At 38.0% G+C, this 22,773-nt stretch overlaps 1 protein-coding gene and 1 long non-coding RNA gene across 2 annotated transcripts in view; both read right to left on the bottom strand.

Moving 5' to 3' along the window:
• LOC134648971 (transmembrane protein 132E) overlaps nt 1-22,773 on the bottom strand; it is a 135,099-nt gene that overhangs the window by 11,005 nt on the left and 101,321 nt on the right. Inside the window, 10 exon segments of the mRNA XM_063503641.1 lie at nt 6,305-6,512; nt 7,836-7,876; nt 9,313-9,435; nt 9,916-10,188; nt 11,232-11,400; nt 12,405-12,577; nt 13,225-13,426; nt 14,522-14,670; nt 15,090-15,264; nt 19,390-19,533. Of these exon segments, the coding sequence (XP_063359711.1) occupies nt 6,305-6,512; nt 7,836-7,876; nt 9,313-9,435; nt 9,916-10,188; nt 11,232-11,400; nt 12,405-12,577; nt 13,225-13,426; nt 14,522-14,670; nt 15,090-15,264; nt 19,390-19,533 (1,657 nt within the window).
• Nucleotides 1,052-5,767, bottom strand: LOC134648897 (uncharacterized). The gene is made up of 3 exons (XR_010096933.1): nt 3,695-5,767; nt 1,853-3,307; nt 1,052-1,656 (listed from the first exon to the last, which is right to left on the bottom strand). It is a non-coding gene; the product is annotated as an uncharacterized LOC134648897 (long non-coding RNA).

The following is a 22,773-nucleotide window of genomic DNA, read 5'->3' as shown; positions in this document are numbered from 1 at the left end:
CTTATTCCCTTTTCCAATATCATATACTGATCGGGTATGTCCATTATGGGGGGCCCATTACTGGAGCTTTGCTGTCCATGACTGGAGAAAAAAAACATACTTTTAATTTATTAATTATGTGGAAACTAATTGCAGTATCTTTGATACAACACGCCTTAAACATGAAAGAAGGATAGGATATTCATCTTTTAACAAGCTAAGCGGTAGTACTTTTACATGTATCAGGGAAATATCACAAATACTCCAGATTTCCTCTTAAATGTCCCATGACTGGTGCCGTTACTATATAATGCCGCGCGACGTCGTGCGGCGTAAGCGCCATCGACAATAAGGTCCCTTTTCATGGATAATGCCCCATATTAACAAGATCCTTAGCACAGTACAAGAACAGTAGTGAATCTTCATAGAAATGTGCCGCTGCCGGCTTGAATGTGTGCGTGCGCGCCGGGCGCCGTGTACGCACGCGCTGCCACGCACACATTAGCATAATATACGGGGGAATACGGTGGCGGCAGTGTGGGCCGTACCGCGACTGTGATCGCGGGCATTCGAGTACGCTCGCATTTGCCTGCTCTTACCGGCCTTAATTTATACCTCATTTATGAATTGATAGAACATTTCATTATATTATATAAATAGAAACCTACTGCTACTCATAATACGCAAATAATATTTAACTAAAAATAAAAGTGACAACCCTAAGCGCCAACGCAAGAGTAGGTAAATAACTTGCCGAGCGAAAAGCGCGGGAAACGTGAAACGTGGCGGTTGTGTGTTTTGGTTTCTCGTTCATTTAATTCAATTTATTATAAGATTAAGATCAGTGAATTGGTAATTTGTATATATTTTAGATAGTATTTCATGTAAATATTGTTGTTTTCTGTATATATTGTAACATTCACTCATATTAGGTAAGTCTTTTGTAATTATTTACAATGGGGGAGGATGATCCTCCCGACCCTGGAGGGGAAAACCTCCAGGTTGCTATTAATGTTGAAATTGAATCCAGCATGGACACAGATACATCTGTTGTAAGTAATACGAATGATTTGAAAAGAAAAGTATATAGAAACAAGAGGTGCAAAGAGTGTAAAAAAAAGAGAAAGTGTAATGATGTTGGGGAATATGTTTGCGAGTGTGAAATTGTACAGAAGACCCAACCTCGTTCTATTACAAATCCTGACACAAACACAAATAAAGTAGTTTCTGATATTCAAACACCAAAAGTTGGCAGAAATTTATTTTCATCATCTGATGTTGCACCGTTTACGGTGCATGTTCAATTAAAACATACTGAGCCTAACTCGTCCCTGCACCCGGTGTCTTTTGGTAGGTTCTTAGTAAAAAACGGCTTCAAAAATATAATAAATGGTAGTGTGAAACGTATTGGTAGGACTCGAATTTCTATGGCTTTTGCAAATCATATTGATGCTAATTTGTTTGTGACCAATCCTCAACTTGACAAAGAAAATTTATTAGCATACATACCGTCGTTTACAGTAACGCGCATGGGCTTAGTTCGTGGTATTCCATCGCAGTGGTCCGAGGAGGAAATAGTGTCTAACATTTCCGTGCCCATTGGGTGCGGAAAAGTTCTTAAAGTTCGGCGCTTGAACCATAGAGTTACAGTTAATGGTTCCGTTTCGTGGCAACCCTCTGAAACAGTTGTCCTAACTTTTGATGGTCAAGTTTTACCAAAACGGGTATTTTCTTGCTACAATTCGCTGCCTGTTGAACTGTATATCTTTCCCACAATCCAGTGCTTCAACTGCACTAAGTTTGGTCATACGAAAACTAATTGCAGATCCAGACCCAAGTGCTTTAAGTGTGGTCAATTGCATGCCGGTCATACCTGTTCAGTGGAGGAAGAAGATGCCATTTGCTGCCTTTGCAATGGTTTTCATTTCGCCACGAACAGGGCTTGCCCGGAGCATAAGAGACAGAAGGATATTAAAGTAACTATGGCTAACAATTGTATTTCGTATGGTGAAGCTGTTAAATTACATCCAGCTGTTTCAAAATCATTTGCTGACGTCCTTCTGACACAATCACCTCCACAGTCTCAGTCAAATTTACACCGCAGTGTCCATATTCCAGCCCCAGGTACAACAATGCAGTCACATAGTTATAAAAAGACAACATTTTTGAAACCACGTACAGTAAAAAAACACATAATAGGGTATGATGTAGCAGCTCATAATGCTTTAGTTAAAGAATGTATCATTCCATCTCCTCAAAATGGCTGTGCACTACAGCAGGAGTCTCAAAAAGATAATGTATCAGTAGCTGAGGAAATCCAAGCATTAATTAAGCATTTATCTCAGCCTAATGTAAGAATACCGTCCCACGTTGCCCCCATGCTTGAAGAACTTGTATTAACTATTAAAAATAATGGCCAAAATTATGCAGTGGAACTGCAGAAGTATAATAAATAAAAAACAAGATTTAATTCATTTATTAAATAAATTTCAACCGTTTGTTTTTGCCCTTTCTGAGACATGGCTCAAGCCTGGAGCTCTTCTTAGAGCTACGGGATATTCATGTCTCAGAGAGGACCGTCCTGGCGGATGGGGCGGAGTAGCTCTACTCGTCAGAAATTCCATATCATTTTCACCGTTTCATCTTCCATCTCATAGCGATAATTTTTCAATTGTTGCTGCCATTGTAAATAACATCTGTATCATTTCTGTATATATTCCACATCCATCATCATCCATTTTTGTTGAGCTTGAACAAATAATTTCTTCTCTTCCTCGGCCCGTTTTAATTTTAGGAGATTTTAACTCACATCACCAGGTTTGGGGTAGTTCATTGTCTAATTATAATGGAGATCGTCTCATACAAATCTTAGACGAACACAATCTTTGTGTTTTAAACAATGGATCTCCAACCCGCCGAACAGCTCCAACAGAGTCAATTAGCGCTATTGATTTGTCAATTTGTTCAGTCGATCTGGCGTCTTCTCTCACTTGGCACACTCTGGAGTCGACATATGGGAGTGACCACTACCCTATCATTATTACATTTCCATCTTCTATTCCACCATCTCCAAAACCGAGCCCTAGGCTTAAGTATAATTTAAGTAATGTTGATTGGAAACTTTTCAAAACCCGTGTAGAGGAGAAATTGTTATGTTTACCAACCATAGATGATAGTAATGTAGTTAGTTGCTCAGTTGCTTTAGCCCAGACAATGATTGAAGCAGCTGATAAAATTTTCCCAGTAAAAAACAGTGCATCTGGTAAAATTCCTTCTCCGCCTTGGTGGGATGATGATTGCTCTCAAGCAATCAGAAACCGCAAGGAAGCTGAAAGAAAATATTGTAATTTTATGACAAATGAAAATTTTGAGATGTACATGCAAGTTGCTCGTGAGACTAAAAAATTGTTACGAAAGAAAAAGTTCGAAGGCTGGAAGCGATTTTGTTTGTCTCTAAGTCCTAGCGTAAAACCATCCATAGTATGGAATAATATTAAACGATTTAGACATGCTTTCAATGAGTCCCCTAGACAGATCCTTCCTCCTAACCTTGCTACACAGTTTATGGACAGATTAGCACCTGCATCCGTGCCCGAAGAATATGTATTTCACCCTGCTGCCTTTTCATTTGACTCTTGCTGTTATAATACTTTAAATGAGCCTTTTAAAATTGAGGAGTTAAAAGCTGTATTAAGTGGTTTAAAAGATACTTCACCTGGGGAAGATGGAGTCCCTTATTCCTTTTTAGCAAAAGCCAGTGATGGTATTCTTTCTTATTATCTAAATATAATAAATTCTGTTATCCAGTCTGGTAAAATCCCTGATTCTTGGAGATCTCAAATAGTTATTCCTATTTTAAAGCCCTTCAAACCAGTGTCAGATGTTTCTTCATATCGTCCGATTGCCCTTTCCTCAGTATTTGTTAAAGTAGCAGAACATTTAGTTAAAAACAGATTAGAATATTTTGTAGAAAAAAATCAATTACTTTCTCATAGTCAATTTGGATTCCGAAAAGGTAGGTCTACTTATGATAGCTTGGGTATTTTAATTTCAGATATTCGATTGGCATTTTCTAGAAACGAGTCTGTTGTAGCTGCTTTTCTAGACATAAAAGCCGCTTATGATAATGTCTTAGTCTCAGTGTTACAAGCAAAACTTCACAAATTAGCTATACCAATAATGTTAAGCAATTTCATAATAAACCTTTTATCAGAAAGGTCAATTAGCCTTCTCATAGACGACTACAATAAGATTTCCCGTTTAGTGTGGAGAGGGCTTCCACAAGGATCTGTATTAAGTCCCTTGTTATATAATATCTACACATTTGATTTAGAGTCATCCTTAAATAACACTGTTACAGTCTTGCAATATGCTGATGATTTATTATTATATTCCCCAAACCTTTCTATTGAACAGGCCAGTAGATCCGTCACGTGTTCTTTGGGCTTATTGAAGTTATGGTTAGATTCAAATGGTCTGGAACTCTCAGTGCCTAAAAGTGTTGTAGTTTTGTTTACTAGAAAAATGTTTCCTCCTCCAATCAATGTGCAATTTAATAACAGCTCCATTTCCATTAAAGATAAAACCAAGTTCCTGGGTGTTATTTTAGATAATAAATTAACGGGTCTTCCACATTGTGATTACATAGTTTCTAAATGTGAAAAAAATATTAATGTCCTCAGGTGCGTTTCAGGAGTTTGGTGGGGTTCACATCCTTTTTGCATGAAACTAATGTACAATGCCTTGATTAGAAGTATTCTAGACTATGGGACATTTTTGTTAGAGCCAGGATCTGTAGCTGGCTTTCAAAAACTAGATCGTATTCAATCCAAAGCATTGAGATTGATTTGTGGTGCCATGAATTCGAGTCCTATCAATGCTATGCAAGTTGAGTGTGCTGAGCCTCCTCTTCATTTACGACGCCAATATCTTTGTGATAGGTTTATTTTCCGTTGTTCCCAATTCTCTAATCACCAACTTTGGACTATCTTGTCTAACCTCCTGCTTCAAATAACTACTTCTAACTATTGGAAACACAAGAGTCCTCCTTGCTTTATCAAAAGTTTTCAAAAACTTAAATCTATATCAGCTTCCACTGTTAGTTCTTCGACACTTCCCATTTTCCAATATGAATATGATTCTCTGACTCTTGTTCCTCCGGTTCTCCTCGATATTGGTGTCTCCAAGAATGATGTTGAACAAAATCAACAATTCCTGGGATTCATTGGAACAGATGGCCTGGGTGCCGATCATATATACACAGACGCTTCTAAGATGTCAGACAATGGTTGTGTTGGCATTGGTGTTCTCCACACCCAATCTAATATTTATCAAAAAATAAAGTTGCCACCGGAATCCTCTGTGTACAGTGGTGAGTGCTTTGGAATCCTGAAAGCAATAGAGTTCATCATTATAATGCATCTCAAAAAAACAATTATTTTCTCAGATTCCCTAAGTTCACTTCAGGCAATATCTAAATTTCCTTTCAAATCTAAATCTAATAACCCAATTATTTACCAAATCCGTAGCCTACTGTTAAAATGTCACCACAAAGGTTATTCGGTTTCCATTGCCTGGGTCCCTGGGCACAGAGGGATTAAGGGTAATGAAAGGGTGGATGACATAGCTCGAGATGCCATCAGTTGTGGGGATATGTTTCCGTTTAAGAATGTTGCTGAAGATCTGTTGGCACTGCCTAAATTATACCTACGAAAGGATTGGACGAAATTATGGACATCTGGTGCGGGTGCCGCTGCGTTACATTATCGGAGCATTCAGACATCAATTCCTGCCAAACCTTGGTTTGCTAAAATCTCTTTGCCAAAACCTGCAACTAGTATGTTAATTCGAATGAGATTGGGTCACGTATGTACACCGGAACACCTGAAACTACTAAATCGCGTGACCAGTTCTGCGTGTACTTGTGGAGCTGATCCCGCTGATCTTAATCATATATTCTTTGCATGTACTTGTACTCTATATGACCGTTCTATATTATTACGACAGCTGTCAGATTTGAAAGTTCCGTTTCCCACATCTATTACAACACTCCTGTATATTAATGATTCCTCTCCAGATATATTTAAAATATTATATTCATTCCTTTCACATCATAATATAAAACTATAATTTATTACACGTTACCTTTCCCTGATCCTTTTCCAAAATTCCGACTTACCCGTTATAATATCCTTTAATTCCGTTTCCCCGTTTTACTCGTCTGGCTGAATGCGCCAGGAGCGCGATGCCATATAAAAAAAAAAAAAAAAAAAACTTGCCGAGCGGCCTTAGATTCACTACTGTTCTTAGTGTACTGTGTCCTTACCCAGCCACACCCAGTCGTGCGCGTTAGTGGTGGACTCCTTCTCGGGCTTGTCGCGCGCTCCGCCGAGCGTGGCGCCCACCAGCCCGGCCACCTGCAGGCGCCCGCCCGACGCCATCGCCGGCAGCGCGCGCCCGCCACCCGTCTCCGCGACGCGACCCGCCAGCGGCTTCAGGCGGGACGCGTACACAACACACGATACCACGAAAATCTGAAATTAGGGGTGTAACGATACATGATTTTGCCGATACGATACCGATGCCGATATTTAAAGTAAATAATCGGCGATACCGATACCGGTAGTTAATAAATTAAATAAATAAAGAATTATATCCTTTACATGAATAAAACATACTTATGTTTAATAGACACTCGATTTTAAGAAGTGTAAAAAAACTGAATAATAAAAATAAAGAAAAATATATTCCTATTAGCAAAATAGCACGATTATAGCAGCTCCACTGTTACGTTAAGTAAGTAATATATCGTACTAAAACTTACGTAAGTTTTGACACATCAAGTTAAAATTGAGGTGAAGAATATTCTTGCCCAATAAAATACCTTAATGTGGTTTGTTTACATTTTGTTAAGATATCGGGTGTATTTAAATTATTTTAAATCGGCGATGCCGATATATCGGCCTGCCGATTATATCGGCCGATATATCGTATCGGTATCGGTATATCCCTATCTGAAATATAGTTGATCAAACCATAACAGTTTTGAATTGATTCACGGTTAGTTTCACTAGACTTATATCGACCGAGATATGAACCGTGATCACCTTTTGTATTGTTTTTGAGCTCCCGATATTTCGACGCATTTATCACGGTTCATATCCTGGTCGATATGTCTTGATCAAACCAATTTGTCAGTCAGTAGAACCAGGAAAACTATACTCATTCTTTTCTTTTGGGTGTTGGGTGTAAGACAAAGATAGTAAGATTCCCTCTGTCTATGTTTGTAATGAGACAGTCCTTTGACAAACTATATTTTAAATTTCATTTTAGGTGTGACCACATTTATAAATGCCGGATCGACGTGGACACGTAATGTGTCATAAAATGTACAGTCGCCATCAGATATATCGACCATGTTGCTCAAAAATATCTGAACATGCACTCTACCGTCTCTACCGTCTAGAGGGTTTGTTTTTTTTTATTGATATTTAGGACAACAACAGCCGTAAATAAAAGTTTTACATATGAATGCTTACATAACAGATGGCCAATAACAGTTATCCATAGTTTACATTTTACTTAAAATAACGTAAGTAGTATCTAAGTATTGCTTAACAAATTAAACATTTAAAAGCTAAAAAAGACAGTGTGCTAGTCATACAAAATGCTCATCATTAATTTAATTATGAATTGTTAGATAATTTGCGAACACCTTGGCCGACCCGATGTAGGTATGAAATATTTTTGATATAGAACGGCGCTTTATCACTTTTATGACAAAGTCATAAACTTTTTCTAAAAAAATAATAACCGTCCTAATATAAAGTAATACGTGTAAATATTTCAGCACTTACCACAATAGCGAAGCAAAATGCCACAAGCAGAACGTACATCCCTGAAAAAGAAAGTATAATCAATATCATCCTAATTATTCATTGCCTCATATTCTATTACCTTATCCTTTAGCCGCCCAGAGACCTATAAAAAGGTCTCCTGTTCCATTCTAATTTGAACTTTGTGTTGACAAAATAAAATTTCATTTTGCTTGGCAAGGTTTGACGTATGGGCTAGCGGTTATATCTTTGTTGTGTAATATTGTCGCTATTATACAATGTAACAGCTGTATCATAAAGTCACAGGTCTTTAGAGCAAGTGTCCTTATCAAAGTAAGATAACTTGTAAATGCAGTGAACTAATTTCATTAATAGGGCACTATAGAACCTTGTCACGTCAGTTCAATTAATTGCGTTTGATATCGACTCATTGTTAAAGTAGTTGTATGACAGAGTTCTGTGTCGACTAACTTTTCGTACGTTAGACATTGACTCAATGAGCGTGACTACCTACTCGTAACATAACAATGATATAAGTTTCAATTCATAGTCTGTAGAGTGCTTACCTATATTAGAATAATTGTTCAAACTAAACCATTTAAACGTAAGTATACTAGGAAGGTAAAAAAACTTAAAGGGCAAAAAAAAAACTTTGCTCGCATTCCTCCAGCGAAAAAACATTCTACCGACGTTGTCTTATTTTCTGAGCATATCAAAAGAAATGTTACACGGAGGAGATTTTAACGGATGTATTAATCTACTTATATAGGTACATACCTAATATATAGCTTGACTATAGTTTTTGAATTGATTCTAGACTAAGATATTATAATAGTAACTGATGATATACTAACAGCATCTTGATCTCAATGCCTATAGTGGAATTATTTTTATTTGCGTCTTTTGACACATTACGACTGACGTATATAGAGAAGTAACTAACCCAAATCGATTGTCACAGCAAGCGATTACGATTGGATGGCACCTAGACTGAAGTATCGAATTGTGACGTTTAATGAATTTTTATTTGAGATTTAAATAAAGCTAGAATTATATGGTTAATAAATAATAATAAGAAGATATAATAAATTTAATAATGCTTTGTTATAAATATCTAATAACTATTGAAATATGAATGATTTATAACAAAATTTACCTAAATTTAATAATGTTTAAAAATTTGACGTGTAAAATGTATATTTTATGAATAAAACATTGCATTGAATTGAATTGTTGTAACCTAAAATGAAAAATTTATATCGATTTACTTAGAAGACTACCGATTTATAACGGTGGTGTCCGGCCAACACTAAATTAAAAAAAAAATGACGTAGAACGTAAACGTTCGCAGTGCAATTGTCTTCCTTTGTAATTTCGATGTGCAAGATATTTTACGTTCTATTGCTGTTGTCAGTGTCATGTGTCAAATGACGCAAATACGAATGCACAGGGTATATACCTACATCTTGATTCTGGATTGACCTAAGAGTAGGTTTACCTATTTCGATGGAAGACATGTGGTTGCTGGGGTGTCGGGGGTGCGCCGCGGCGTTGGTCCTGTAGATGGACGCGTATTGCTGCGCCTGCACCGTGGGCTCGTGGTTGTTTTCATCCTTGAACCCTGGAAATATTGTTTATGAGTAAATTATGTACTAAGGGTAAAAGAGCCAAATTCAACAAATTCAAATAAAATATGCGTAAGGCCCGGTCTTTAAAAAAAAAATAGATTTTTTTTAAAGCCTTGGAGCTTCATCGGCGTTAGGCTAGAGTATTTGAAGGGTCCACGGAAAGAACATGTCTAGTCACACTAGTGACATTTTGAGTAATCGCGGTTTTAAAATTTGGAACAATGTGAAAACGTATGGTAATTCCGTGACCAGGTATTATTTAACTAAAAATAAAGTTGTGTTTTGTGTTACATTTATTATGTAATACAGTGGTAGCAAAAGATATAACTAATAGTTCATTAAGAGCTCTTCATTTTGAGATAAAAATCTCATTTTCCGAAAAATGTGACTAGACATGTTCTTTCCCCCTTCATTTACTGTGTTTAGTAGAACAATAACAGAATACAAATAAGGTCAAAAATAACAAAAGATACCTCGTAAAACATCACTAAGATCCGACAAGCCAGTCCTAACTCCTCCTCTCGCCATGATATCATCATTCTGAGGCGTGTCGGGTCTCTGGGGCGTGTCACCGCCGCTGAAATCCACGTCCACACTGGCAGCAGCACTAGCGAGCGCTCCAGGTATGTTCTTGATGTTCGCTGGGGTCTTGGTGTCGCCTTTGCCGGGTAAGGCGACTCGGCGGAGAGGCCCGGTGCGGCACTGTTCGGGTGTAAGGAGGGTTACGCGGAGAAGTTCGCCGCTGCCTGAAAGTCAAGAAGTATTTGCTGTTAGATTATAATTTATAAGTTTACTCTTTAAGAGCCAACAGGAGTGGTCATTTCTCCATACAAACGTACTCGACTGTTTCCTCCGTGGGTTTTGAAGCTAGAGCAATAATTTTTTCAACACAGATATTATATAATATTGTCAATATCTGTGTCGGACCGTTTTGCTTTTTTTGATATTTTTGTTTTTTAAGACGCTAGAGCCCTTCAAAAATGGCCAAAATGGCCTAATTGACTATGCCGCAATGAGAGGCAGATTCAAAACTGACATCAATTAGTCAAAAAAGCAAAACGGTCCGACACAGATAATGTCATAATCATTTAGATTTCCAAATTTGGTTACGATTGGTTAAGTTTTGGAGGAGGAAACAGTCGAGTACGAAACCTCGATTTTTGATATTTTTACGCAGGATTTTTCGCCTTGTCCTTATCGCACTAGTTTTAGGAGCCGCTTCCGTTAGCGAGACGGGTATATTTACCTAAAATATTTAAATCTTAGCTCCTGTTGGCTCTTAAATGCTACAAAGCCTTAGATGCTTTTAGTTCTCGTATTCATGGCGCTAATTACGGCAAATGCGATCTTACTCTAATGCGCTGCTACCACACTTCGTGAGACCTGGGCCCCTATTCGACAAGTACAACTATCAGATTTCGCGTCCACTTCAATTCAACAGTTGAATGAATCGCATGTTCATCAAGTGCGGATAATATCATTTGGTACAACCAATAATTCAACAAATATCAACTTTGTTTTATTACTACTTTAAGGTTTATAATGGTTTGGTCTGGTTGTCACCTAACTGTGGATTGCTAATGTCTTTGACACAGGATTGTTCAGATTCAACGGAAGTTCAACACGATACGTCAAACGTCGCTTGTCGAATAAGGCCCCTGGACGCACCATTATGAAGTAGGTATGCTGTCAAAGTCACCATGTTTTAAATGACAAATAGCACTCAAAAAGAAGATCATCGTCAAATGTACGGAACAAAGTAAGTGCATCCTAGAATATCTAACCCTACCTTCTCCAACAGCGATAACTCTCGGGTGCTTCGAAGCGAGCATCGGCGCAAACGCAACGACTTCAGGATCGAGACTCTCCACCAGAAGGAAGTAGTCGGACACAGCCACGTCACGCAACGCCGTGCGTGTATCGTCCGCGAACTCTATGTCGATGTCCAGGAGACCCTCCTGTAAATTAAAGTTATTTTTGGAATAACATCAATCAATTATATAAAGCTTTGGTTTCCTCCGATAGCGGTGCCGTCATATAGCGGCCGTCTCCATACAAATACTACGACATCCATATTTAGCCGTATTATTTAGTATGGAGACGGCCGCTATATGACGGCACCGCTATCCTAGGAAAACCGATCTTAACACCTTGCTATAGGTATAACGTAATAACATAATATATACTAATCTATGGGTATAACGGCGCGATTCGGGAAATGATTTAGGGATTCACTAGATATGAAATAGTAAAGATATGTGACGTTCCACGGCAAAAGGTACCATTGCCCCGGCTGAATATTGGAGCGGCGTTAATAGTAGCGTAAGCGCCAGCCGCCATAAGGTACCTTTTGCCGTGGAACGTCACATATCTTTACTATGTCATATCTAGTGAATTTCTAATTAATTTCCCGAATCGCGCCGTAAGTTTTCTACAGAACAGATCCCTCTCGCAGCTGTATTCTTAACTCTTAGCCATGGCGGGTTGGATAATTTACATTTAATTTATTTACGACCGGCAAACCCCTTTATGTCCCAACAGTTTCTTTACTGGCCATCTGTAGTCTTTGCAATATGGATTACGAGTCGTCATTAAGCCGTGAACGAAGGTCATCATCATCTTCCTCGTGTTGTCCCGGCATTTTGCCACGGCTCATGGGAGCCTGGGGTCCGCTTGGCAACTAATCCCAGTAATTGGCGTGGGCACTAGTTTTTACGAAAGCGACTGCCATCTGACCTTCCAACCCAGAGGGTAAACTAGGCCCGTTTAGGGATTAGTCCGGTTTCCTCACGATGTTTTCCTTCACCGAAAAGCGACTGGTAAATATCAAATGATATTTTGTACATAAGTTCCGAAAAACTCATTGGTACGAGCCGGGGTTCGAACCCGCGACCTCCGGATTGCAAGTCGCACGCTCTTACCGCTAGGCCACCAGCGCTTCGCCGTGAACGAAGGTACCAACCTGATATTGCGCAGTAAGCCGCCTAGTGACGGTGGTTTCCGACACATATCCGTTCTCAATCGCCGGGTCGGGCGAGATGTTGAGCTGCAGCCCGGAGATGACGCGCACTAGCAGTCGAGAGATAGCGACCTTGTCGTTCACTACTCGCACTTCTCGCAGACCGATTACTCGACCTGTTTAGTAAAACTGAAGTGTTAGAAATGTTGACTCTTATCGTAATCGAATTACCTAATAATTTAGTAGAGTAAAAGCGGGTGTTCTTCACGGGTCACTCGAAATAAGACACACGTCCAAAAAGGCTACATGATTAATTTTCATTTATCAATCGATCGGGTTTGTTTTTAGGATCAAATGTCTATGGGACCCATTGCATTAAAGCAAAACAAAAGTCAGAAATTATAGTCAAAGTCCAACCGTCGCAGTTCACTCGCGAAACGCCCCTCACAAAAGGATAAGTGAACGTGACGTCAAGGTCACTGAGATCCCATCTTGTAGTATGGACAAAACAAGAAAATTGCGTTTGTCCGTGAAATATTGCGTTTATGTATAATATAGTTGCTATACAATATTATTTTGGATAAAATATAAGGAATCGAATGGTACCCTTACTTTTATCGTTTTTGGAAGTTAAAAAAAAACTTAAATTTTGAAACTTTCAGGTCCTGTATTTTTGTATCATTTCCGTATTTTATTTTAATATCCACATTATTGTGATAAATTGCTCATTTGCTATCTATTTTACTAGATTTTGTTATAAAATTCAACATGTGTCATCATCCCTATTGTGGTTCAAAATTATGTAGAAGCTGTAGAAAGGTACCTGTGATCGGTGACAGCACTTGAACTTCGGTAAGGCCAGTACTCCTCCCCTGCAGAACGCGGCCCCTCAAGGAAGCGATGCGCGGGTCCGACACCCGCATCAAGGACTGCACCAACTCTGTGACCTTTAGTCGGGTGCGGCGCGACACGAAGTACGACACACGTCCAGAGTCGTGGTCTTTGGCGAGAAACCGGGCGAATACCTGAGCAATATTCAGAAATGAGTACCGTACCTACCTAACATGTCAGAGGTGTGGTTAGAGGTCAAGTAGAGTTAAACCAATCATAAAATAGGTTTTTACGCTGTCTTTATACGGTTTGCAATTATACGGATCGGATTGAAAATTACTTGTGAAGCCGCGTGGACATCAAGAATTCTTTTATTCTATCAACTGAAGTGCGTAGGTATCTACTACAATTCTAACAAATAACCTTTCTCGCTTCATTGACTTCAATTTATTATACCTATATAATTGTTCATCAGTTCCAATTCCAATTAAGTACCTACTTATACTTAAGTATTATCGTGTTTTGGTGTAACATTTATCCGGAGTTTTTCCGAGTTAGAGGTTACGATTCTTCCCTAAAACGCTAATCTCATCTGTACTAGTGGGGTAGTATATATTATTATAATTAGGTACTTACCTGATATAAAATAATAGTACTTAAGTACCTAATGTTTTATTACCTACTTCAGATCCTTAGAAATGAAACATCTAAACTAAAAGAGCGTTAACTAGAGCGTAAATTAATGCCTTCATGCTCATTAAAAACGTAAAGACAGCATCAAAAGGAGATGACAATTAAACTACTTTGTCACATTAAATACTACGACGCAGCTTAACTATCGTAGTTTATTACGATAGCGCGACAAAAGACTACAGTAATCGTCTATTTCTGGCGTTGACAATACAAATGACGTGATGAATGAGATGATGGCTTAAAGGGCTCGATTGGCCAAGTATCTTAACAAAAAAGTAGGGTTTATTAGTCTGGCAAAGATGGATGGATTTTGCGCTAAATAGAGAACCCGACCACTGCTTTTCCTGAATAAGACAGATGATGAATGATTATGTTTACGGTTATCGTTTCTTCAGAAACTTCCTGCCTCGCACAGCTAAATTGTGGAATGAACTGTCGCCTGCTGTATTTTCTGAGAGACACGACCTTCAAACCTGCAAGAAAAGAGTGTACCTACTTCGCCGCCAACGCACTTATAACCCCTCTGGTGTTTCGGGTGTCTATTGTGGGCGACGGTAATCCCTTGTTTACCTCCTGTATCATTAAAAAAAACTTACTTCGATATTAGTCTGTTGGTAACGCAGTCGGCAGGAGCGCTGCTCGGACAAGGAATTAGTGCCGTCGGGACGCGACCCGCCCCAGCCTCGCGCGGACAGGGATCGTTTCAGTCTCTCCTTTGAACTGAGGTCCTCAGACACTTTCCATCCTGGTAAAACAAATTAAATGTCTGTCCATTACACAACGTGATGGAAAGTAGGTACATTAGTTGAGATTGTTAGTCAGAGACATTTAGAGTTTATGTTATGCAAAGCTTTTTTCATTACGGACACATCTCCAGCAAATGTTTCCAACAAGGATATGTATTAGTTTAGTTAAAAATGTAAAGTTTTTTGGCGTTTGAACACCTTAGGTTACACTAAACCCTAAAGTCGGGAAAACATTATTTAGCTGATTAGATTTGCATGGAAGAGCATTTTCCCGCGGTACAATACGGTTTCTAATATGTAAGTAAGTACCTCGTTTCTATCTTTAGTTACTCGCTTTTTGCAAGTCGTCGACGGTTACTACAGCGGTAACTGTGCAAACATTTTTATAAATAAATTGAGAATGTGCGAGCTAAGTTACCTTTTATCTGTGACAGTCTCCGGTTATCAACCTCCACCTCCAGCGGGTACTCCGGCATCCAGACTGTGAAGCGGGCCAAGCCGGTGTACGTGCCGTATTTGACTATCACGGAGGCGTTCGACGAACCCCTGATCTCCGAGCCGTCTACGTACACTGAGCTACATGATGATGAAACCTGCGAACAAATTGATATATAGGGCCCTCCACACTCGTGCGTGAATCGCGGCGCGAAGCCGCGAACGCGAGTGTGGAATATATTTTCGCAAACTGCGAAATCGACTCTACACTCGCGTTCGGGGCTTCGCGCCGCGCCGCGATTCACGCACATAGTCTGGAGGGGGCTTATTAAAAACCGCCTGAAAATGCTTCATTACGGATGTATTTTTAACTTATTCGCCACTAAGATATGCTAAAAGCGATATACCAAATGCAGGAAAAAAAATCTTACTGACTTGACGGCCGGTTTATGTAACGATTGAGAGGTATTTTATCTTGAATGAAATAAGTATTAGGTTAATATTAGATGTCGTCCCATTTAAATTAAGTTGTTTCCATACAGGACGGTAAAAATCCACTCTACGTACCTTTACCTTTGCCAAAAACTCGATCTTACCACGTTAATCCTAATAAATCTAATAATTCATGCGAATAAGCGCGACAAAACATCTCTTATTTTATTATACTATGTATAGTAACGGCACCAGTCATGGGACATTTAAGAGGAAATTTTGAGTATTTGTGATATTTCCCTGATACATGTAAAAGTTCTACCGCTTAGCTTGTTAAAAGATGAATATCCTATCCTTCTTTCATGTTTCAGGCGTGTTGTATCAAAGATACTGCAGTTAGTTTCCACATAATTAATAAATTAAAAGTATGGTTTTTTTCTCCAGTCATGGACACCAAAGCTCCAGTAATGGAACCCCGGTAATGGACGTGGATCCAGTAATGGGCCCCCTATAATGGGCATACCCTATCAGTATAAGATATTGGAATAGGGAATAAGTTTTTGGCAAAAAACTAGTTATTAGTCATTTTTGTCACCCGATTGCATTGTCATCCGATTTGCATACGTATCCAAAATTTCAACTCAATCGGAAATCCGAAAGTGGCTCAAATGCCATTTCCAAGATTTGAACCACACTAACTAATACAGGATGGATTTTCTTTTTGGGTCAGTGAGGGCAGCTACCAGATCCCGTGCTGCTACGAGAAAACGGCCTTAGAAGACCTTCCCTCGATTTCAAATTAATGAAGATTGGCTTTTACAGATTTTGGAAAAAACATACAGGGTGCGAGGAAAAGGTAATTTTTGACAAACTTTTTTTTTGATGCCAATCGATCCCATTCCTATCGAGGATCAAAAGCTTGTATGGAACAAAAAAAAAATCCGGCTAGAAAAGCCACAAATCGAGGAAAACATTTCCCATACAATTTGTATGAAAATGAAAACTTATATTTTTCACATGCTATTTTTGTATGCCAATCGATTCCATTCCTATCCAGTATCAATAGTTTTTTTGGGGTCAATGGAAAAAGTTTTTATTAATTTGTGGCTTTTTAGTACATTATCGTAAGTTGACCCCAAAGAAACTATTGATACTAGATAAGAATGGAATCAATTGTCATAGAAAAATAGCATGTGAAAAATAAAAGTTTTGATTTTCATACAAATTGTATGGGAAAAGTTTTCCTCGATTTGTGGCTTTTCTAGCCGGAATTTTTTTTAGCTCCATACAAGCTTTTGATCCTCAATAGGAATGGGATCGATTGGCATCAAAAAAAAGATTGTCAAAAATTACCTTTTTCTCTCACCCTGTATGTTTTTTCCAAAATCTGTAAAAGCCAATCTTCATTAATTTGAAATCGAGGGAAGGTTTTCTAAGACCGTTTTCTCGTCGCAGCACGGGATCTGGTAGCTACCCTCACTGACCCAAAAAGAAAATCCACCCTGTATACAAACTAACAGGGCAAGTTAAATAAAATTTTGTAAAAACGATATTAATTTATCCGAAGTCCGAGAAGACCTCCTGACATAGTTCGTACGAGTAACTACATTATACTTCTGTATTGTTTAAACATGAAATTACGCCATAGCAAGCATCATTATGTAAATTATCCCATCATAGGAGGTATGCAGTTTTACAGCTCCTATAATGGGATTGGGCAAAATACTACTATTTTTTATACATCTCTAGAGTCACAACATAATGTGTTGTATACCTTATCTCATGGTAAATGCAATTAACAAAACACATTCTAGTTTACACCAAGTAATAATTAATTACAATTTAATATGTGAACTCACCTCTCTTAGCGAAGTTGTTAAGAATTCTTACTGGTTATTTTTTCCAGTGACACGACAACTTTTGGGTTGGCGCCAATTTCTTAAAAATTAACCGAAATTAATAAAAAGTCAAACTTAAACAGCTCTATGACTCTTATTTATGGTAAAATATTGCCAGTGTTTATAAACTACTTTTACATACTTATTTTAGAGGATTTGTGGTTTTATGTCCCATTACCGGTTCCACGTCCATTATAGGGTCCATTACGTTATAAATTGCCTATCACTCTTGACAACCTGAATGTGGTGAAATAATGGTTACAAAGTAATACAATGAACTTTTAAAAACCATGAGACGTACAAAATAAGACTACAGGATCCAGTCAATTAAAAAACTCAATCCTTTTCTTTTAATTAGTTTTATTTGAAGACAGCTATGTGTATGAAACCTCGTATTGGTTGCAGAGAAAAAAAACAACAAAAGTTTTCTTACCGTACTTAATTACGAGCTCTATGATATTAAATCCCAAGAACAAGTATTGGTTTAATGAGGTAGTTGTCTGTTTCGGAAGGAGCTTTTAATTGACTATTAAAGGAGCTTAATGGAACAAGATCTGTAGCTTCCTCAACTAATTTATTCATTGAAATTAAAAGTGGTAGTTTCCTTTTACTCTTTCTCTATCGCTTTCCCTATTTGCATCCCTTACTAGAAACCCAGGACTTGGCTAGAAGTTTTCATTTTTTAAGCAGAGACAGAAAACTGTTATTAGATAGAGATACTTATTAAAATAAAAATGCGCGAAAATTGATAGAATGCGCCAAAAATCGAATCCACGTCGTCATCTCAGCTTGTATCCGTAATAAAGTGACAAATATATTAAATTTGACATTTGACAGCTATAAGGATTGAGGATTGACTTCTTAGATGTCGGGCGGGGTCTCATAGTTTCCTGTTAGGCACGTACTCTATTGACATTTTCTAGGAACTTCAAAGGTGACTTTTATTAACCCTTTGTCTGCAGTTGGCAAACGCGCGCGTTTTCGTTCTACGGGTCGTTAACATTGACAGCGACACATGCGTTTGGCATCGCCTGGGCTACTATTCTCATTGCCAAAGTAGTTACTGCGTCAAAGGTTGACCAGTATAATCGTAACCTCAAGATCTGTTAACAACTATACCTGATCGGAGTTCAACATTAAACGCTGAACGCCATAGGTTAAAGAAAAATGCCACTTAGTTACACGCAAAGATCACAGAGCTAGCCGTTGTAAACCTTACATTGATGGCGTACCTATGCCATAAGTAACACATGTAGGCGTTCGTGGCACTGGGAGTGAACTCACAACGACTTTAGAAGAGACGTCCACTATAGGTACAAAAGTATTTTCCGTGCTGGGAAATATACACACCGCTGAGTAGCAGGAATAATTTATAATTATAAGACGTTACGCTACACGCTTTATTGCAGCAACACTGTAATTAACGACTACATTGCGGTGTCGATTAAATTTCTTTACTGACATCTTAATTATATTTTACTTACTTTCCCTATTCACCACTGTAGTTAAAGTGGAAAGCATCCTGCACTTAATTCACAGGATGCTATAATGTCGTCTTAATGCATCCTAAGTGCATTCTAACATTAGATGTTAATGTTATGGCATGCATTACGTTTGCAGCAGAGACAAATGTCTAAATAGACTATGAGAATTCGCTTTGGGGAATATAAGCATTAATCATACAGTTAATTATAGCTATTCGTAAAGTTTTTACGGATGTATTAATCGATTATATAAATTTACTTTTTCTTTGACAGCGGATAAAATTAAAAACCGACAAGTGTGAAAATAAAGTTAACTGTTCTATTTATTAAACGTCGGAGCTGACTTCGATTACTAAACTGCATGTGGTTGGAAGTTGGAAAGAGCTATATTGCTTTTATTGGCACGAATAACGTAACGTGTGCCGAATCAGGAGCGTTTGCGTGATTACATATATATCTGTGTTCTCACCTTTAGTACGCTCTCGTCTTCAGAATGGCAAGAGCTTTGTAGCGTGACGTCAGCGACCTGGCCGGCCTGCGATACTATCAACACCTTCATGGCTTGAGACACTTGACGCCCGGTTAGAACGGCCGTGTTCAGCACCTCCCAGTTCTGGAACAAAATAAACAATGATCAGATAAGGGAGGGAAATCTGTCAGCGTTTAACGCCAATTTAATTGTACATTAGCAGATTTGTATCAGGTTGATATCAACCGTACACAGAATTTACAATTTCTATTTATAAACTCATTTTTATTTTATCCTGTCTACAAAGTTAGCTGTCCTGTGGGCTTAGCACGGTAGCAGTTATCACGCAATATGGTATAAAATATGTGAATAAAACGTTAGTTACCGACGATTTTATCATGCATACTATGGTAGCAGACGATATATGGAGTTATCCACATTTGACAGCGGTAGATGACAGAAGACAATTTGCATAACATGGGGGTTGGATAATTTGACATATTATCCCATTTTGACAGTTCAACTTAGTTAATTTTATCTAAGTGCTTCTTAGGTGACGATAAGCCTTGTCGTGAAAGCAAAACTAGTGAATAAACCTATTACAAATACAAATTACAGGTAAATATCCGTTTTTCTATGATTATATTGAGAGTTATTAGTTACAATGTTCCGCTTTATATAATATAGTCAATATTTTATTTGCAGGGAAGTCAAATTTTATTATTCCTACTCGCGGCTGCTGTTGAAGAAACAAAGCGTCGAAAAATCTCGTGCATAGCTTTAAGAAACGCTTGCAACCCGTTTGATATGCCAGACGAAGAGTTTCGGCATATTTACAGAGTGTAAGGAGTGTGCAGTGCATTTATGTGCCGAACTTAACGCAGAGTCTCAAAACGGTGATGGATTACCAAAACACCTTAAAGGTAAAGCTTAATAAAATTGTAGTGTTTCTTTAAAGTTAATATGTATTCCATGTAAGACAGGCGTCTCAATGACAATGCTACTAAACTCTTAAATACTATCTCATATTATAATTGTAAAAATTAGTATGTTAAGATATTCTGTTGCACAATCTTATACTTACTAACAGAGGTTACTTATTTAAGCCACTTTTTACCTCAACATTCATATCCTAACCTAAAGGGGAAAGTCTACTTACCTAGGTACAAATATTACATCTATGTTCTTATTTGTTTTAGGTTTTAACAGTATTAGCTGTAATACTGGTAGCTGATGGCAACTACCAACGCGGGACTAGTCAAGATGATGGCTTGTCCATTGGCCAGACTACTGTAAGTCAATACCTTTCTCGAGCAACTTGCACACAGAAGGTAAGTTCTCTTGAGCACTGAATTAAGTACTTACTAGACATAAAAAACTGTGACGTTCCACTAGGCGTGTCTTAGTAACTTTTTTGAATAAGTATGAGTGTGGCTGTATTGTGCAATGAGATAGGTAACTATTGTTTGATAGTTATGTTAAGTAGTTACTGGGTCTAGGATACATACTGTTATTCTTCATATTCAATTATTCATTATGTGAAAAAAACTGACAATCACAATATAAATTCCTGAAAATCTACCATGTGTAATTTTAAGTGAAATTGTATATTGTGAGATAAATAAATCATATCATATCATATCATAATCTGGGAATGCATTTAAGGTTTAACTAAGGCATCCAGTTCTAGTTCTAATGTGCTGCATTGTTGACAAACATACTTAGTCATATTTTTATTCAAAAAAAATAATACATGCCTATTGCTTGATGACTAGCGGAATGCGCAGCAAGCAGCAACCTCGAGTCTAGGACAAAACTTAACTTTCATATTTTTGGTGTGCATCAGTAAGCGTTCATATTGCTCTTCACGAGACTCCAATGGATAATACATATATATAAAAACTAGCGGATAATATATATAAAAACCAATGGATATTATTCCCCGAAATGGTCGTTCCCGTCGATTAGTTACTAGTAGCTATATTTTGGGTGCAAATAGCCTGCACTCATGTGAAAATATTTCATTCATAGCTGCCACATGAACCTGTTGTTACTTATTTCCTTATTTTTCTTCCAGAAAACTTCTCGTGGATACAGGGGGAAATTAAGGAAGGCGCTCCCCGAGGACTTCCTAAGCATCATGCACAAAACCGGCTGTTGTTAAGAGCCCATCAACCTGCACACTAGCGCCACTGCTAAGTAATCGTGATTATTTCAATTTAACGAAATATATTTAAAAAAGGGGGCCGCTACGCATTGTATCTTGTATTAAAGTACCTTTTGAATACTCGTACATCAAACTAGTTTCTATGTTGCTGGATTCGTCAATCTATGCGTCCAAGTTAAAACGGCCGTTTTTGTTTTGAGTTTATAGATTGACGAATTCAGCAACATAGAAACTAGTTTGATATATTCACAAGGTACTTTAATACAAGATACAGTACGTAGCGGCCCCCCTTTTTTAAATATCTTTCGTTAAATTGAAATAATCATGATTATTTAGCAGTGGCGCTAGTGTGCACGTTGATGGGCTCTTGAGAATGTGCGCGTGCGAGCCAGCTTAATAAATACTTATTTTGCCTATAACCAACTATGTTTTACTATCACACAAATACCTACCTAATCTATTTACCTATTTTTCTATGGTCAATCTTCATACAAAACAGCATTCCCCGCATGTAGGTGTCGCTTATTCTTATTTTTCATTTTAGCGTACAAAATCTGTCACTGTTACTACTTATAGCTTCTAAATGTATTTAATCCGACTTTCATATATATACACTATAGTATAATTAAAGCATTTTAAGCACGTTCTTATTTAAAGACGCATCTAGTTAGTCTGTGGCGGCATAGAGAAAAAAATACATAGAGTGCTCACTCCATACATCAGTTTCAGTACCAAAAAGACTATTAGCATCTAGCATCGAGTAGCGGAACTATCAGTACTGCTACTTGACAATAGATGTAGCACCGACAGGAAAGTCTTATGCTGTTGAGATAAGACTTTCCGGTCGGTGCGACATCTACTGTCAAGTAGCAGTACTGATAGTTCCGCTACTCGATGCTAGATGTAGACACTGAAATTAATAGTCTGCTGATGTATGGAGTGAGCACTCTTGTCTTACTATATTTCTCTATGGTGGCGGTCAAAAGGTTAAATAAGAATATTCCTAAATGCTCTATTATGCTATAAGTCTACCTAGTTTAGTAACTATAACTACGGTCAGACAGAGTTTAATACTCTAATAATTAATGTTAAATTTTAAAAAACTATGTTAAATCCATTAACAACAATGTCAATATTCTCGCGGCGTTGGCACTGTTGTCAGTCTTCTATGTTTACTAGGTAAGTTAAGAGCCCGTCAACGTGCACACTAGCGCCAC

The sequence above is a fragment of the Cydia amplana genome, chromosome 6 (assembly GCF_948474715.1).
Source record: "Cydia amplana chromosome 6, ilCydAmpl1.1, whole genome shotgun sequence".
In the NCBI taxonomy this organism is placed as follows: domain Eukaryota; kingdom Metazoa; phylum Arthropoda; class Insecta; order Lepidoptera; family Tortricidae; genus Cydia; species Cydia amplana.
Note: the sequence above shows the minus strand (reverse complement) of the source record. Positions and strands in the feature narration are given on the sequence as shown.